Raw genomic sequence first — 18,743 nt, forward strand, 5'->3', positions numbered from 1 at the left:
AGAATTTTGATTGACATTCAACTGAGCAATGTAATCAGATACACAACCAGATGAGTGCCGCAGGTCCTCAGGGCGTTATCTATGGCAGGACTCTCATTAACTCCTTGTGCAAAACACAATGAACAACATACTGAGGCATTCTTCATCCTTATGTGATGCTATTAAGTTTGATACATAAAGAAAACTAACTTTGACAGGTTTTTTATAACGTTGGAAAACTTTTCTGGGGCTCAAACCATTTTGATAAGAATTTTCGTATCTCTTTGGACTGCGCACCATAAATAATTGGGTTGAGGCCGCTCGGGATGATTTGAAACAAAAGGCTAGAAATTTTTCTGTACTCTGCGTACTCTGGAAAGCGATGCAGAATAATCATAAACATTCCACTGAGCAACATAATCAGATACACAACTAGATGAGTGCTGCAGGTTTTCAAGGCTTTACTGTTCAAAGACTTGTTATTACTGGTCAGACAGACGACAGTAATCTTGGTATAGGTGAGAACCATGCTGCCTATAGACCCTGTAAACAGGACTACAGTGAAAGTGAGGCCATACACATTATTGATGAACACACTCTCACAGGAGAGTTTGAACAGTGCAGCATTGCTACAATAAAGGCCTCTGATCATAGTCTTGCATCGGTTCAGTCTTATGGTCAGACCGAGCAGAATCCCGACCAGAACAAAGGATACTCCCCAGGCAGAAACTGTCAGCTTCACCAACATTTTGTTGGTCATTATGGCAGCGTAACGCAGGGGATTGCAGATGGCCACATATCTGTCAAAGGCCATAATCATGAGCACAGTGTGAACACTGGTACTGAACATATGTATGGTGAAAGCTTGGATCACACATTCATAATAACTGATGAGACGTTCAGAGGGAGGATGCAACATGTCTACAAGCAAACGGGGTAAAATGGTAGAGCTTCCAAGTATGTCATTGATTGACAGGTTCCAAAACAGGAGATACATAGGCTGGTGAAGGTTTTTGTCCAGGAAAACAAGAACAGCCATGGCGATATTTGCAACAATAATAAATAAGTATGAGAAAAATATAAAAAGAAACAAAAGTATGACAAAGCCTTTAGAGACATTTAAGCCCTCCAACTGGAGTGTGAAGCTGTTGTAGGTGTAGTTTTCCATCAACCTGAAAAACAAAAACAGATAAAAGTGAATGTGCTATACATCACATTACTACACAGTTTGACTGTGATTAGAAGTTCTACCTACTGTGAGTGTGTCTGGTTTCAATCTCTTGTCTTCCCTTTCTTGTGTCTCCCTGCTCATTGTTGATAATATCCACCAGCTCCAATCAGGATCTCCTTTGTTGCAAGGTTTTATAAACATGATTTTATCTTCAGGGGAATCAGTTACTTTTACGTCAGATAATGTGTGATGCAACAATAATAAACGATTATGCTGCAACACGCAACTTTTAAAAGTAACATTGTCTCTCACCCTATTCACTCTTCCTTCCACCAAAACTTTTCACCTATCTTGACGATAAATATTAAGGTGTCAAACAATCATAAAGCCGCTACAAGTGATGAGTTAACCAGTTTGAAATGACGAGATACTCCAAATTGGATGAAACCATTCTTGCCCATATACATATTTATTAGCACAAAGAAGAAGTAATGCTTACACATACAATAAGTAGCCTTACTATCAACCTGTGTGGCACAGCCAGGAGTACTATCCACACCCTGTATCATCTGACTCTGGTACAGGAAAGAATCTGGTTCCGAAACCCTCGAGCAGTAACTTTGTTATTCTTCGGGAATTTTTCAGACACCGTAAATTGTTATGCCTCTGCACCGGTGACGGTCAGAGCCAGAGGCATATTGTTTTTGGCTTGTCTGCTCCTCCATCTGTCCCATTGTCGTGGACACGATATCTCAGTAACACCTTGAAGGGACTTTTTCCACATTTGGCTTAAATGTCCACTTGGGATCAAGGACAAAATGATCAGATTTTGATGGTCAAAGGTTAAAGGTCAAGGTCATGGTGACCTCATAATTCACTTTTAGCCATTACTCAAGACGTCACACAGCAATTATGACAAAATTTCACACAAATGGTTCATATTTTATTTGACTCTGGATAAACAGGGATGTAACCTGAAACTAGTCTGAATGGCGGAGGCATAAAACCAGGAGACAGGAATTCTAGTTTCACATCTTGTTATGTTGAAGCTGTATGCTTAAAAAACCCCCCAAAAATATTTCCCCTCATCAATCTACACGCAATATCCCAAAATGACAAAGCTAAAACAGAATTACAGAAATTACAGCAAAGTTATGAAAAAGGAAAAACTGAGATATCACATTACCATAGGTATTCAGAGTCTTTACTATAACATTTAATATTTAGCTCAGGTGCCTATCATTCTGTTTGAACTGTTTGGCCTCAGAGAGAGAGAGTCATAGTATAGTAAGGGTAGTCTCCAGACAAACCTTTCTTCTGGTCCGAAGAACAAAGAACAATCACAGGAATATGGAATAAATAGGTGATACTTTTCATATACACGTTATTATGATGACAAAAACTTCTTGGACTCAAACAAGTTAGACAAGAATTTCCGTATCTCTTTAGACTGCATGCCGTAAATAATGGGATTGAGGCTGCCAGGGATGATATGATACAAAATGGCAACATATTTTCTGTTAAGTATTCTCAGAAGTGATGCAGAATATTTAAAGACATTCCACTGAGCAACATAATCAGATACACAACCAGATGAGTGCTGCAGGTCTTCAGGGCTTTATTTACGGCAGGACTCCTGCCAACCACTTGTACCAAAGACAAATCTTTACTTACAAGAGACAACATACTGAGACATTCTATACTTATATTTCATGCTTATTTGTTTGAATACATTAAGAAAACTAACTTTGAAATGTTTTTTATAACGTTGGAAAAACTTTCTGGGGCTTGAACCATTTTGATAAGAATTTTCGTATCTCTTTGGACTGCGCACCATAAATAATTGGGTTGAGGCCGCTCGGGATGATTTGAAACAAAAGGCTCGAAATTTTTCTGTACTCTGCATACTGTGGGAAGCGATGCAGAATAATCATAAACATTCCACTGAGCAACATAATCAGATACACAACCAGATGAGTGCTGCAGGTCTTCAAGGCTTTACTGTTCAGAGATTTGTTTTTACCAGTCAGACAGACTAATGTAATCTTGGTATAGGTGAGAACCATGCTGCCTATAGACCCTGTAAACATGACTATAGTGAAAGTGAGACCATACACATTATTGATGAACACACTCTCACAGGAGAGTTTGAACAGTCCAGCATTGCTACAATAAAGGCCTCTGATCATAGTCCTGCATCGGTTCAGTCTTATGGTCAGACCGAGCAGAATCCCGACCAGAACAAAGGCCACTCCCCAGGCAGAAACTGTCAGCTTCACCAACATTTTGTTGGTCATTATGGCAGTGTAACGCAGGGGATCGCAGATGGCCACATATCTGTCAAAGGCCATAATCATGAGCACTGTGTGAACAGTGGTACCATACATATGTATGGTGAAAGCTTGGATCACACATTCATAATAACTGATGAGACGTTCAGAGGGAGGATGCAACATGTCTATGAGCAAACGGGGCAAAATGATAGAGTTTCCAAGTATGTCATTGATTGACAGGTTCCAAAAAAGTAGATACATAGGCTGGTGAAGGTTTTTGTCCAGGAAAACAAGAACAGCAATGGCAAAATTTGCAACAATAATAAACAAGTATGAGAAAAAGAGCAAAAGAAACAAAAGGTTGACAAAGCCTTTGGAGACATTTAACCCCTCCAACTGGATTATGATGCTGTTGTAGGTGTAGTTTTCCATCAACCTGTGAAAAAAACAGATATAAGTGAATATGCTATACATTAAATTACTATACAGTTTGACTGTGATTAGAGGTTCTACATACTGTGATTGAGACTGGTTTCAATCTCTTGTCTTCCCTTTCTTGTGTTTCCCTGCTCATTGTTGATAATATTCACCAGCTCCAATCAAGCTCTCCTTGGCTTTAAGGTTTTATAAACACGATTTTATCTTCAAGGGAATCAGTTACCTTTACATCAGATAATGTGTGATGCAACAATAATAAACGATTACGCTGCAACATGCAAGTTTTAGCTCTAAGACAAGAAAGAGTAAATTTGTCCATCTGTTCAGTTCAATGTTTGGTGTTCAGCAATTACAAAGCCACTGTATGTGATCAGTTATTTAGTTAGTATTGACGATTTACTCCATTTTGGAGGACACCATTTTTGCCCTTATACAATACTATGCTTTTATCATTATATTAGCACAAATAAGAATAAGAATTATTAATGCTAACACATAACAAGTAGCTTTACCATAAACATGTGTGGCACAGCCAGGAGTAGTATCCATGGCCTGGCTCTGGTACAGGAAAAGAATCTGTTCTGAAGCCCCCAAGCAGTAACTTTGGTACTCTTCAAAAGTTTTAAGACACCTTAATTTTTTTCACATGTTTTTTAGCCTTATGCTAAAGTTAAAAATAAATAAATAAATGGAATTGCCACCTCGTGGTTGTATCCCTCCGCCACTCAGACCAGTTACAGTTTACATCCCTGTTTATCCAAATTCATAGAAAATATGAACAATTTGTGTGAAATTTTGTCATAATTGCTGTATGAAGTCTTGAGTAATGGCTAAAAGTGTTTTGTGAGCTCACATTGTACTTGACCTTGACCACCTAAATCAGTTTATCCTTGAGTCACAGTGGACATTTTAATGCTAAATGTAACGGCTTCCTTGAAGAATTCTTGATATATCGCGTTCATAAGACCAAAACTGTGTTTTGTTAGGTCCCTGTGACCTTGACCACCAAAGTCTAATCAGTTTGTCCCAGACTGCAAGTGAACATTGGTGCCAAATATTTTTATACTAATTGGCCCAATTTTACAGTGGCTCACCGTTGGAAAAACTCCAGGTACTCCCGATTGTCAGTCCACCCTTGGTTTGTGGTATCTAGCGATGGTCCAACCACCACAGGTGACTTGGATATAAATGACAAATGCAATGGACATTCCACTACCTACCAGTGGGCTCACCACTTGCAGGAAGAGTCAGCGGGGTCCGGTGCATTGTGGATTGGGCAGCAGACCAAGGCGGGGGCCTTGGCGGTCCGATCCTCGTTTACGGAAACTGTTTTTTGGAACATGGAACGTCACGTCTCTGGCGGGAAAGGAGCTGTAGCTTGTGGAAGAGGGGGAACGGTGCCGGCTAGATATAGTCGGCCTCACCTCAACACATAGCTTCGGCTCCGGAACCCAAGTCCTTGAGAGGGGCTGGACTTTCCTCTTTAATGGAGTTGCTCCGGGGGAGAGGCGGAGGGCCATGGTGGGCTTTTTGGTGGCCCCCAGGCTCTCTGCCTGTGTGTTGGGGTTCACCCCGGTGGACGACAGGATTGCGTCCCTGCGCCTCCGGGTCGGGGATCGGGTTCTGACTGTTGTCGGTGCTTATGCGCCGAACAGCAGTTCAGACTACCCGCCCATTTTGGAGTACTTGGGACAGGTGCTGGAAAGTGCCCTGAAAGGGGACTCCATTGTCCTATTGGGAGACTTCAACGCTCACGTGGGCAATGACAGCGTGGCCTGGAAGGGTGTGGTGGGGAAGAACGGCCTGCCCGATCTGAACCCGAGTGGTGTTCAGTTACTGGACTTCTGGGCCAAACCCGTCAAGTTTGGCCATAACTAACACCATGTTCAAGCCTAAGGATGTCCACAGGTGCACATGGCACCAGGACACCCTAGGTCGCCGGTCTATGATCGACTTTGTAGTCGTATCATCAGACCTGCGGCCATATGTTTTGGACACTCGGGTGAAGAGAGGAGCAGAGCTGTCAACTGACCACCACCTGGTGGTGAGTTGGATCAGATGGCGGGGGAAGACGCCGCGCAGACCTGGCAGGCCCAAACGGGTTGAGAGGGTCTGCTGGGAAAGCCTGGCGGAAGAACCCGTCAAGATGATTTTCAACTCACGCCTCTGGCAGAGTTTTGATCGCGTCCCGAGAGCGGTGGGGGACATTGAGTCCGAATGGGCCTTGTTCTGCTCTGCTGTTGTTGAGGCGGCTGTTGCGAGCTGCGGCTGCGGGGTAGCTGGGGCCAGTCGTGGCGGTAACCCCCGTACCCGCTGGTGGACACCAGGGGTGGGGGAAGCTGTTAGGCTGAAGAAGGAGACCTACAGGGCGTGGTTGGCCTGTGGGTCTCCGGAATCAGCTGACTGGTACCGGCGGGCCAAGTGGAGCGCGGCCGCGGCAGTTGCTGAGGCAAAAACTCGGGCGTGGGAGGAGTTCGGTGAGATTATGGAGGAAGACTATCGATCGGCTCCAAAAAGGTTCTGGCGGCAACTCGCTCACACTGTTTACAGTGGGGGCGGTGAGCTGCTGACGTCAACTGAGGATATATTTGGACGGTGGAAGGAATACTTTAAGGAGCTCCTCAATCCCACCAACACGTATTCCATGGAGGAAACAGAGCCAAGAGACCTGGGGATGGATGATCTAATCTCCGGGGCAGAAGTCGTCGAGGTAGTGAACGAACTGCGCGGTGGTGGAGCCCCTGGGGTTGATGAGATCCGCCCTGGGTATCTCAAGGCTCTGGATGTTGTAGGACTGTCTTGGTTGACACACCTCTGCAACATTGCGTGGACATCGGGGGCAGTGCCTCTGGAATGGCAAACCGGGGTGGTGGTCCCCATCTTTAAGAGGGGTGACCAGAGAGTGTGTTCCAACTACCGGGGAATTACACTCCTCAGCCTCCCCGGTAAGGTCTATGCCAGGGTACTGGAAAAGAGGGTCCGGTCGTTAGTCGAACCTCAGATCGAGGAGGAGCAATGTGGTTTTTGTCCTGGACGTGGAACTGTGGACCAGCTCTTTACCCTCACTAAGGTGCTGGAGGGGGCATGGGAGTTTGCCTTCCAGTCCACGTGTTTTGTGGATTTGGAGAAGGCTTACAACCGTGTCCCCAGGGGCTCCCTGTTGGGGGCACTCCGGGAGTATGGGGTGGATGGCCCCTTGTTAGCGGCCATTAAGTCCCTGTACCAAAGGAGTGTGAGTCTGGTTTGCGTAGCCGGCAGTAAGTCGGACCTGTTCCTTGTGAGGGTTGGACTCCGTCAGGGCTGCCCTTTGTCACCGGTTCTGTTCATAACTTTTATGGACAGAATTTCTAGGCGCAGCCGGGTGGTGGAGGGGGTTGGGTTCGGTGGCGGGAGGATCTCGTCTCTGCTTTTTGTGGATGATGTGGTCCTCTTAGCTTCATCGAGCACCGACCTTCAGCTCTCGCTGGGGCGGTTGGCAGCCGAGTGTGAAGCGGCTGGGATGAAGATCAGCACCTCCAAGTCTGAGGCCATGGTTCTCAGCTGGAAACGGGTGGATTGCCCGCTCCAGGTCGGGGGGGAGGTCCTGCCTCAGGTGGAGGAGTTTAAGTATCTCGGGATCCTGTTCACGAGTGAGGGTAGGATGGAACGGGAGATCGACAGGCGGATTGGGGCGGCATCAGCAGTGATGCGGGCGCTGAATCGGTCCGTTGTGGGGAAGAGAGAGCTAATCTGGAAGGCGAAGCTCTTGATTTTCCGGTCGATTTACATTCCAACCCTCACCTATGGTCATGAGATTGGGTAATGACCGAAACAACGAGATTGCGAATACAAGCGGCCGAAATGAGTTTCCTCCGCAGGGTGGCCGGGCTCAGCCTTAGAGATAGGGTGAGGAGCTCGTTCATCCGGGAGGGACTCGGAGTAGAACCGCTGCTCCTCCATGTCGAGAGGGGCCAGTTTAAGTGGTTCTGGCATCTGGTGAGGATGCCTCCCGGACGCCTACCTGGGGAGGTGTTTCGGGCATGTCCCACCGGGAGGAGGCCTCGGGGCCGACCAAGGACACGCTGGAGGCATTATATGTCTTGTCTGGCCTTGGAACCCCTCGTCATTCTCCCGGAAGAGCTGGTGGAAGTGGCTGGGGAGAGGGCTGTCTGGACCTCTTTGCTGAGGCTGCTGCCCCCGCAACCCGGATCCGGATGAGCGGGAGACGACGAGTACGAGTACGAGTACGAGTACGAGTACGAGTACGAGTACGAGTACGAGTACGAGTACGAGTACACTCCACTACCTCATATACATAAATGTCCGTAATCTCTGGATGTCTCAAAGCATGACAGCAGCATTGTTTTGACTGACATTAAAAGCACATTTATGTTATTTATGCTTTAATGGCTTCACCACAAGGGATGCTTTCTGTATGTGGGTCTGTGGATAGTGGATGCATATATAGTCATTGCCCAGCTGTTGATCATGGTTGAATTAATATACTGTCTATCAGCCCTCAATATCTTGTTAATCTCTAAATAATATTTTATTGCTCACGTGTTTATTGACATATAGGATGAATATATTGTATCTCCCCTTCATGTAAAACGTAGTATGTCATTTGTTTTAATGTAACAGGCCATCAAGAACCTATGTGAATATGTGTGCAGCGTAAAAATAATTAGTGTGAAGTTCCTTGTTACAGCCTTGAATTTCTCCATTGGCTTGCCTGTTTATCTCAACAATCTCATCAGAAGATACAGTGGCTTCAGAAAGTATTCAGACCAGATCACTTTTGTAGTTTTAGATTTAATTTGAAATGGATGAAATTTTTTTCCATCGATGTCCACTCAATAACCCATAACCCACGCCCAGCCTTTAAAGTGAGACATCTATAAATGTTTTACATGAAGATGCGGGTAGTTTATGATAAAAAATAGCAAGAAATTTTGTGTTGTCTTTGTACTCTGGGAAGCAATGCAGAATATTGTTAGACATTCAACTGAGCAATGTAATCAGATACACAACCAGATGAGTGCCGCAGGTCCTCAGGGCATTATCTATGGCAGGACTCTCATTAACTCCTTGTGCAAAACACAATGAACAACATACTGAGGCATTCTTCATCCTTATGTGATGCTATTAAGTTTGATACATAAAGAAAACTAACTTTGACAGGTTTTTCATTACATTGGAAAACCTTTCTGGGGCTCGAACCATTTTGATAAGAATTTTCGTATCTCTTTGGACTGCGCACCATAAATAATTGGGTTGAGGCCACTCGGGATGATTTGAAACAAAAGGCTAGAAATTTTTCTGTGCTCTGCGTACTGTGGGAAGCGATGCAGAATAATCGTTAATGTTCCACTGAACAACATAATCAGATACACAACTAGATGAGTGCTGCAGGTCTTCAAGGCTTTACTGTTCAAAGACTTGTTCTTACTGGTCAGACAGACTACTGTAATCTTGGTATAGGTGAGAACCATGCTGCCTATAGAAGCTGTAAACATGACTACAGTGACAATGATGCCATACACATTATTGATGAACACACTCTCACAGGAGAGTTTGAACAGCGCAGCATTGCTACAATAAAGGCCTCTGATCATAGTCATGCATCGGTTCAGTCTTATGGTCAGACTGACCATAATCCCGACCAGAACAAAGGATACTCCCCAGGCAGAAACTGTCAGCTTCACCAACATTTTGTTGGTCATTATGGCAGCGTAACGCAGGGGATTGCAGATGGCCACATATCTGTCAAAGGCCATAATCATGAGCACTGTCTGAACAGTGGTACCACACATATGTATGATGAAAGCTTGGATCACACATTCATAATAACTGATGAGACGTTCAGAGGGAGGATGCAACATATCTACAAGCAAACGGGGCAAAATGATAGAGCTTCCAAGTATGTCATTGATTGACAGGTTCCAAAACAGGAGATACATAGGCTGGTGAAGGTTTTTGTCCAAGAAAACAAGAACAACAATGCCACCATTCACAACAATTATAAACAAGTATGAGAAAAATATAAAAAGAAACACAGTGTACACATAGTCCTCTGAGACATTTAACCCCTCCAGCTGGAGTGTGAAGCTGTTGTAGGTGTAGTTTTCCATCAACCTGTAAAAACAGCAGATACAAGTGAATATGCTATACATTACATTACTACACAGTTTGACTGTGATCAGAAGTATGTATTTATTTCATGAAAATAAAGTAAACAAACGGATAGCTTCTATAAATATTTACAAATTAAAAAATAAAATATCATAAACTGCGATTTGGCCCCTTTCCTTCTCTGAATGGTCAGGGTGAAAGCAGATTTAAGTGAATGTGCCATACATTACATTACTATGTAGTTTGACTGTGATTAGAGGTTCTACCTACTGTGATTGAGTCTGGTTTCAATCTCTTGTCTTCCCTTTCTTGTGTCTCCCTGCTCATTGTTGATAATATTCACCAGCTCCAATCAAGCTCTCCTTGGCTTTAAGGTTTTATAAACACGATTTTATCTTCAGGGGAATCAGTTACCTTTACGTCAGTTAATGTGTGATGCAACAATAATAAACTATTATGCTGCAACACGCAACTTTTAACTCTAAGACAAGAAAGAGTAAATTTGTCTATCTGTTCAGGTCAATGTTTGGTGATTAGCAATTACAAAGCCACTGTATGTGATCAGTTATTCAGTTGGTATTGACTATTTACTCCATTTTTGAGGATACCATTTTTGCCCTAATACAGTACTATGCTTTTATCATTATATTAGCACAAATAAGAATAAGAATTATTAATGCTAACACATAACAAGTAGCTTTACCATAAATATGTGTGGCACAGCCAGGAGTAGTATCCATGGCCTGTACCATCTGGCTCTGGTACAGGAAAAGAATCTGTTCTGAAGCCCCCAAGCAGTAACTTTGGTACTCTTCAAAAGTTTTAAGACACCTTAATTTTTTTCACATGTTTTTTAGCCTTATGCTAAAGTTAAAAATAAATAAATAAATGGAATTGCCACCTCGTGGTTGTATCCCTCCGCCACTCAGACCAGTTACAGTTTACATCCCTGTTTATCCAGAATCATAGAAAATATGAACAATTTGTGTGAAATTTTGTCATAATTGCTGCATGAAGTCTTGAGTAATGGCTAAAAGTGTTTTGTGAGCTCACATTGTACTTGACCTTTGACCACCTAAATCAGTTTATCCTTGAGTCACAGTGGACATTTTAATGCTAAATGTAACGGCTTCCTTGAAGAATTCTCAATATATCGCATTCACAAGACCAAAACTGTGTTTTGTTAGGTCCCTGTGACCTTGACCGCCAAAGTCTAATCAGTTTGTCCCAGACTCCAAGTGAACATTGGTGCCAAATATTTTTATACTTATCGGCCTAATCTTACACCGGCTCACCGGTGGAAAAACTCCAGGTACTCCCGATTGTCAGTCCACCTGTCATGTTTTGCTATGGCAGACACTTTTTGTTAGTTTTGTTTTGGACTTTTGCACTTCCTGTTTTATTTTGTAATTGGTTTCCATGTGTGTCAGTGTTTTTGCTTCCTGTCTTGGTCCTGTGTCTGTGATTGTCTGCCCCGCCCTAATGTGTTTCACCTGTGTTCAATCACCCTTGCCTCCCTTGTCTATATAGTCTTTGTGCTCCCCTTTTTCTGTGTTGGTTCGTCTGTTTAGTTCAGGGTTTGTTCACGTCGTCTGTTCATGTCTATATTTTGTTAACTAAACCTGCCTGATCCGTCCCCCAATGTGTTGGCTGCATTTGGGTCCTACTTAACTCACTCCTTGACACCACCCTTGGTTATGGTATCTAGCGATGGTCCAACCACCACAGGTGATTTGGATATAAATGACAAATGCAACGGACGCTCCACTACCTCATATACATAAATGTCCGTAATCTCTGGATGTCTCAAAGCATGACAGCAGCATTGCTTTGACTGACATTAAAAGCACATTCATGTCATTTATGCTTTAATGGCTTCACCACAAGGGATGCTTTCTGTATGTGGGTCTGTGGATAGTGGATGCATATATAGTCATTGCCCAGCTGTTGATCATGGTTGAATTAATATACTGTCTATCAGCCCTCAATATCTTGTTAATCTCTAAATAATATCTTATTGCTCACGTGTTTACTGACATATAGGATGAATATATTGTATCTCCCCTTCATGTAAAACGTAGTATGTCATTGGTTTTAATGTAACAGGCCATCAAGAACCTATGTGAATATGTGTGCAGCGTAAAAATAATTAGTGTGAAGTTCCTTGTTACAGCCTTGAATTTCTCCATCGGCTTGCCTGTTTACATCAACAATCTCATCAGAAGATACAGTGGCTTCAGAAAGTATTCAGACCAGATCACTTTTGTAGTTTTAGATTTAATTTGAAATGGATGAAATTTTTTTCCATCAATGTCCACTCAATAACCCATAACCCACGCCCAGCCTTTAAAGTGAGACATCTATAAATGTTTTACATGAAGATGCAGGTAGTTTATGATACAAAATAGCAAGAAATTTTGTGTTGTCTTTGTACTCTGGGAAGCAATGCAGAATATTGATAGACATTCAACTGAGCAATGTAATCAGATACACAACCAGATGAGTGCCGCAGGTCCTCAGGGCATTATCTATGGCAGGACTCTCATTAACTCCTTGTGCAAAACACAATGAACAACATACTGAGGCATTCTTCATCCTTATGTGATGCTATTAAGTTTGATACATAAAGAAAACTAACTTTGAAATGTTATTTATAACGTTGGAAAACCTTTCTGGGGCTCAAACCATTTTGATAAGAATTTTCGTATCTCTTTGGACTGCGCACCATAAATAATTGGGTTGAGGCCACTCGGGATGATGTGAAACAAAATGCTAGAAATTTTTCTATACTCTGCGTACTCTGGAAAGCGATGCAGAATGATAACACACAGTCCACTGAACAACATAATCAGATACACAACTAGATGAGTGCTGCAGGTCTTCAAGGCTTTACTGTTCAAAGACTTGTTCTTACTGGTCAGACAGACGACAGTAATCTTGGTATAGGTGAGAACCATGCTGCCTATAGACCCTGTAAACAGGACTACAGTGAAAGTGAGACCATACACATTATTGATAAACACACTCTCACAAGAGAGTTTGAAGAGTCCAGCATTGCTACAATAAAGGCCTCTGATCATAGTCCTGCATCGGTTCAGTCTTATGGTCAGACCAACCATAATCCCGACCAGAACAAAAGCCACTCCCCAGGCAGAAACTGTCAGCTTCACCAACATTTTGTTGGTCATTATGGCAGCGTAACGCAGGGGATTGCAGATGGCCACATATCTGTCAAAGGCCATAATCATGAGCACAGTGTGAGCAGTGGTATTGGACATATGTATGGTGAAAGCTTGGATCACACATTCATAATAACTGATGAGACGTTCAGAGGGAGGATGCAACATGTCTACAAGCAAACGGGGTAAAATGATAGAGTTTCCAAGTATGTCATTGATTGACAGGTTCCAAAACAGGAGATACATAGGCTGGTGAAGGTTTTTGTCCATGAAAACAAAAACAGCAATGCCAGCATTCACAACAACTATAAACAAGTATGAGAAAAATATAAAAAGAAACACAGTGTAGACATAGTCCTCTGAGACATTTAACCCCTCCAGCTGGAGTGTGAAGCTGTTGTAGGTGTAGTTTTCCATCAACCTGAAAAAACAGCAGATACAAGTGAATATGCTATACATTACATTACTACATGGTTTGATTGTGATCAGAAGTATATATTTACTACATGAAAAATAAATAAAATTGATAGCTTTGCCATATATCCTTTCTTCTCCTTCTCCATGGCTAGTCTTAATGGTCAGGGTGAAAGACTTACACTCCACTCACATAACAGACCTGCTGCTGTGGGAGAGTAGGGATGAATATTACACAGTGTGAAAGTCCCAAAATGTGAACAGGAGGGCAAAATAACTCTTAGTCCACACTGAGTGTACACACATGTACACATATGTTATTTCTACAAATCATCATAAAGACAGTGAAAACAGCTATAAGTGAATGTGCTATACATTACATTACTATGCAGTTTGACTGTGACTAGAGGTTCTACCTACTGTGAGTGTGTCTGGTTTCAATCTCTTGTCTTCCCTTTCCTGCGTCTCCCTGCTCATTGTTGATAATATCCACCAGCTCCAATCAGGATCTCCTTTGTTGCAAGGTTTTATAAACATGATTTTATCTTCAGGGGAATCAGTTACCTTTACATTAGATAATGTGTGATGGAACATTAAGAAATGATTATGCTGCAACATGCAACTTTTAGCTCTGAGACAAAAAAGAGTAATGTTGTCTCTCACCCTATTCACTCTTCGTTCCACCAAAACTTTTCACTTATGTTGACAGTTAACGTTTAGGTGTCAAGCAATGCCACTACAAGTGATTGGTTAATCAGTGTGTAATGATGAGATACTCCATTCTCGCCCATATATAGTACGATATTTTTATCATTATATTATCACATATAAAAATAGCAATTTCTTATAATAATTCAATCAATACACAAATCAATTATTAATGCCAACCCATACAATAAGTAACCTTACTATCAACCAGCATCCCACAGCCAGAAGAAGCATCCACAGCCTGTATCATCTGACCATAGTTAAGAAAGGATCTGGTCCTGAAGCCCCGGACAGTAACTTTGGGTATTCTTTGGTATATGGGAAGTACTTTGGAAAAATCATCTCAGTCACTGTTTGGCAGAATGTGAAAGGCTGTGACATTTTGTTCTTGTGCCTACCAACCTAAAAAAAGACACTGTACAAAACTTTTGTTCATTTGTTCTTTTGCCACAACCCCAGAGCCTTTCCTATGCCGGGCAGATTTCCTCATCATGAGGCTACATCCACAATAATCTGTTTTGATTTTAAAATTATGTTTTCAAGTGAAAATTAGCTCCCTACAGACGACAGTTTTTGCTCCATATCCAAAATGATCTCCATCTATAATATCACACCTGAAAACGCATACATACATTAGCAATCATGTACATTTGGTATGCGCAGCGTAATCAGGAAGCTTATTGTTTTGTCTGCAGTTCAGTAGTTGCAAAAAATACTACAAATGAGAAACAGCAAAGACAGCTGCAGAGTTACAGTAATATGCAAAATGCAGAACTGCACAAAAGCTGTTACCAAAGACAACAAGGTCATTAACTCTTGTAATTCATTATCCATGTTGCTTTCACCAGTTGTAGTTGCGGCAGATAAGACCCAGTCAAGGAGGGACCCTGGATGTCCACGTCATTGTTTCCAAAGGATTTTGACTGTCCAGATTATAACACAACCCCAGAATTTTCAAACTAAAACGGAACCATTAGCGTTTCTAAAAGTCTCAATTGTCTGTACTATAAAATTCTGCAATAGTGTGGACAAGAGGCGAAAACGTAGCAAAACCAAACGTAGTAGTGTTGACAAGGTTTCAGGGAAATGTGAAAAGAAATCACCCAAGTCAGAGGCACACTGGTGCTTTAGTTAGCACTTTTTGTTTCTCAGTTTTATCTTTAACAAAAGATCGATTCCAAAGCTGACACAGTCACACACCTACTTCTGAGTCTGTTTACTCCCCGTGTCTTTTCCTGCTTTTTTACACTGTTCTTGGTTTTGTTGTGTGTGACATGAATGTATGACAAAGTTGTTGTATATGTATTAGCAGCTACACTGGTTGAATGTTATGATTAATGATTTAACTTAATAAAGACTAAGACCTTATACACAGACATGTTCACAGTCACTGTGTCATAATGCAAGGTCAGCAGCACTGGTATCGTTGTGAACATCTGGAGGAAGGTTCAGACATTTAACAGCCTGCATTAATGGACATGCATCGGACCCATTGAATCTAAACAGAACATGATAGCCATCACATAAAAATGTAAATGTTAAATCCATATCAACAATACTCTGTATGTACTCATACTGTGTATGACTTGAGGATTCTTTACCCATGAATGTTTATGTCATACAATCTTTTGCAGCCACGTTTTGCTGTAAACATTTATTTAAGCTACATATTTACAAAGTATATAATTTGTACACAAAAACAATGTTTGACTGTGAAAGAGCATTCATTCAGTTATTCACTGTTCATGGTTTTATATGATTTATTTTAATCATTTGCCAAAAAACCAACATTCATTTTTTTACTTAATGGCAATTTGTTTTTATGACTGAAACATTTCAGATAAGAATTTTCGTATCTCTTTGGACTGTATGCCATAAATAATGGTGTTGAGGCTTCCAGGGACAATAACAAACAGGATGGAAGAAAGTTTTCTGTAGTCTGCGTACTGAGGAAAACGATGCAAAGTAATGGAAATCATTCCACTAAACAACATGATCAGATACACAACTAGATGAGTGCTGCAGGTCTTCAAAGCTTTACTGTTCAGAGACTTGTTCTTACTGGTCAAACAGACGACTGTAATCTTAGTATAGGTGAGAACTATGCTGCCTATGGAGAAGGTTACCAGGACCACAGTGAAAGTGATGCCATAGACATTATTAATAAACACACTCTCACAAGAGAGTTTAAACAGGGAGGCATTGTCACAGAAAGGGCTTGTGATCAGGGTCCTGCATCGGTTCAGTCTTACGGTCAGACCGAGCAGAATCCCGACCAGAACAAAGGCCACTCCCCAGGCAGAAACTGTCAGCTTGATCAACATTTTGTTGTTCATTATGGCAGCGTAACGCAGGGGATTGCAGATGGCCACATATCTGTCAAAGGCCATAATCATGAGCACAGTGTGTGAAGTGGTGGAAAAGAATTGTGTGGTGAAAGCCTGGACCACACACTCGTAATAACTGATCAAGCGTTCAGAGGGAGGCAGCAAGATATCCGACAGCAGCCGGGGTAGAATATTAGTACTTCCAATTATGTCACTGAGTGACAGGTTGCAAAAAAGCAGATACATAGGCTGGTGAAGGTTTTTGTCAATGAAAATTAAAACTGAAATGCCAACATTCATAACCATTATAACAATGTAGGAAATAAAGAACATGAAAAAGACAGGATACATAGAATTCTTTGTGACCTTGTACCCCTCCATCTGGAGTGTGAAGCTGTTGAAGGTGTAGTTTTCCATCAACCTGAAAGAACAAAAATGACAGTGTTCTGTTAAAGTTAGGATCTTGAATAAGTCTTTGTTCTTAAAATCTGTGATACCTGACCTTAAATGATAATACTGGCTTTACAACATAGCACAAACCTCTGTTTGATAAGTTACAAACACTTAAAGCAGCAACAATTACACATGCAAAGTTAACCAGTTAAACATATATTTTTAAAATGTTTAGAAATTTCCATTTTTCTAAACAGTAGTACTTGTAATAAAATAATACCTGCTTTGTGACCAAGGCTCATCAGTCTTTAATCATCACTACAAGCTGGTGGTATTCACCACCAGCAATGAATATCCATTCATTTTATAGACGCATATTTACATCATGGGAATCAGTTAGCATTACATAATATATGATGTTATGTCACAAGGTTGTGCTAAGTGTTAAAATCCCTGGGCCACACCAACACAGACACAAGTGGGCAAATGTGCAAATATAAAGTAATTTAATATACAACACACAACGGCAAAAGTACAAGACGTGATAAAAGATGAGTATTAATAATCTAAGAATAAAAAGGAGCTACTGGCCTGTACCAACACTCACACAATAAAAGAACATAAACAATAAAAAACACACACACACTAAACAATATCCCAGTCTCTTCCTTAAGGCCCAGTCTATTTCCCAGAATTAGGTTCTCAATGTGATTCCAATACTCAGTCTAATCCTGGGTTCTCTTAGTGGGGCTGATCCCAGTCACAGTCCAATATCCCGGCGTCTTTGTTTGTGCAGGTCTGGATGCTCCACTCTCCGTCGGCCCGAGCAGGAACTGGAAACAACAATAGCACACATTTACTGGCGGGTAAACTAGCGCTCTGGAGCCACAGACACACAAGCTCCTCTGATTCATATTGCTTTACTTATCGTAATTTGTGGCCGATCAGCGGATGCACGTGGGGTAAAGGCCACATGTTGTCCAGATCAGGTCATGGCTGGTACGCCCCGGGGAGAGAACGCACCAACCTCCACCTGTCTTTATAGTAAGGCAGACGGACTGTGGGACAATGACTGGGAATAATTTGGATAGTGGGAAATGCAAGGGGGAATTGCAAATTTCCAAAATGCATATAAATGGTTAAACCTTAAGTCCATGCACAAAGTCCACTCTGACACTGCAAACAGAATTCATATAGTCCACAGCAACCAGATTTAACTCACCATAAAAACATAACCATAGCAACGTTATGGAAACCATCTCATGGCCTTTGTCACCACAGTACAGTAACACAGACGGTAACAATAAAGAATCAAGGTGATGACCATTGCAACTGTCAATAAGGAGCAACATTCAACTTTTAGAACGTTCTATGTATATCCCTTTAACACATATTTCCAACAATTTTACTACCTGTCATCCTTTTCAGTCCTTATACTGCAAAGATCACTGGACTGTTACAGGCAGGCAGAGTGTTGATGGGCATTCTGCATAGTAATACGGTAGTTCAATGTTGCATAAACTGTAGTTCCAAAGGAAAGGGCTGTTTCACGGCAGTTAAACTCGTGAAAATATCCAAATAAAGCATATACTTAAAAAAATCTTTTTTCTGTGGGCATTTTTAAAAGTCACTAAAACATGTTTTTGCCGATGGCCCGGACATCACTCAGCATCTGTAACGGTGCTCCTGCAGCTTCTTTAAACTGGGAGTGCACTGATCTGAATCTACTGCAGGTAATATATAGTTCTGT

General features: G+C 41.8%; 5 protein-coding genes across 5 annotated transcripts; all 5 read right to left on the reverse strand.

Annotated features, from left to right (window-relative positions):
• Positions 1-202: 202 nt before the first annotated feature.
• On the reverse strand, positions 203-1,153 carry LOC130182543 (olfactory receptor 146-like). Its single transcript, XM_056397540.1, has one exon. The coding sequence runs from the start codon at positions 1,145-1,147 to the stop codon at positions 203-205; it is 945 nt and encodes a 314-aa protein (XP_056253515.1). The 5' UTR covers positions 1,148-1,153.
• Positions 1,154-2,910: 1,757 nt separating this feature from the next.
• LOC130182536 (olfactory receptor 146-like) lies at positions 2,911-3,882 on the reverse strand. Its single transcript, XM_056397534.1, has one exon. It carries the CDS (start codon positions 3,853-3,855, stop codon positions 2,911-2,913), a length of 945 nt encoding a protein of 314 aa, XP_056253509.1. The 5' UTR covers positions 3,856-3,882.
• A 5,147-nt stretch (positions 3,883-9,029) lies between these two features.
• Positions 9,030-9,977, reverse strand: LOC130182764 (olfactory receptor 10AG1-like). Its single transcript, XM_056397905.1, has one exon. It carries the CDS (start codon positions 9,969-9,971, stop codon positions 9,030-9,032), a length of 942 nt encoding a protein of 313 aa, XP_056253880.1. The 5' UTR covers positions 9,972-9,977.
• Positions 9,978-12,623: 2,646 nt separating this feature from the next.
• On the reverse strand, positions 12,624-13,574 carry LOC130182765 (olfactory receptor 146-like). The gene has a single exon (XM_056397906.1). The coding sequence runs from the start codon at positions 13,566-13,568 to the stop codon at positions 12,624-12,626; it is 945 nt and encodes a 314-aa protein (XP_056253881.1). The 5' UTR covers positions 13,569-13,574.
• A 2,519-nt stretch (positions 13,575-16,093) lies between these two features.
• Positions 16,094-17,020, reverse strand: LOC130182547 (olfactory receptor 52N5-like). The gene has a single exon (XM_056397545.1). The coding sequence runs from the start codon at positions 17,015-17,017 to the stop codon at positions 16,094-16,096; it is 924 nt and encodes a 307-aa protein (XP_056253520.1). The 5' UTR covers positions 17,018-17,020.
• Between the last annotated feature and the right edge of the window lie 1,723 nt (positions 17,021-18,743).

The sequence above is a fragment of the Seriola aureovittata genome, chromosome 15 (assembly GCF_021018895.1).
Source record: "Seriola aureovittata isolate HTS-2021-v1 ecotype China chromosome 15, ASM2101889v1, whole genome shotgun sequence".
NCBI lineage: Eukaryota > Metazoa > Chordata > Actinopteri > Carangiformes > Carangidae > Seriola > Seriola aureovittata.

Excerpts from the sequence above, each read along its gene's own strand:
- LOC130182543 (XM_056397540.1), bottom strand. The coding sequence starts at position 1,147 with ATGGAAAACTACACCTACAACAGCTTCACACTCCAGTTGGAGGGCTTA.
- LOC130182547 (XM_056397545.1), bottom strand. The coding sequence starts at position 17,017 with ATGGAAAACTACACCTTCAACAGCTTCACACTCCAGATGGAGGGGTAC.
- LOC130182536 (XM_056397534.1), bottom strand. The coding sequence starts at position 3,855 with ATGGAAAACTACACCTACAACAGCATCATAATCCAGTTGGAGGGGTTA.
- LOC130182765 (XM_056397906.1), bottom strand. The coding sequence starts at position 13,568 with ATGGAAAACTACACCTACAACAGCTTCACACTCCAGCTGGAGGGGTTA.
- LOC130182764 (XM_056397905.1), bottom strand. The coding sequence starts at position 9,971 with ATGGAAAACTACACCTACAACAGCTTCACACTCCAGCTGGAGGGGTTA.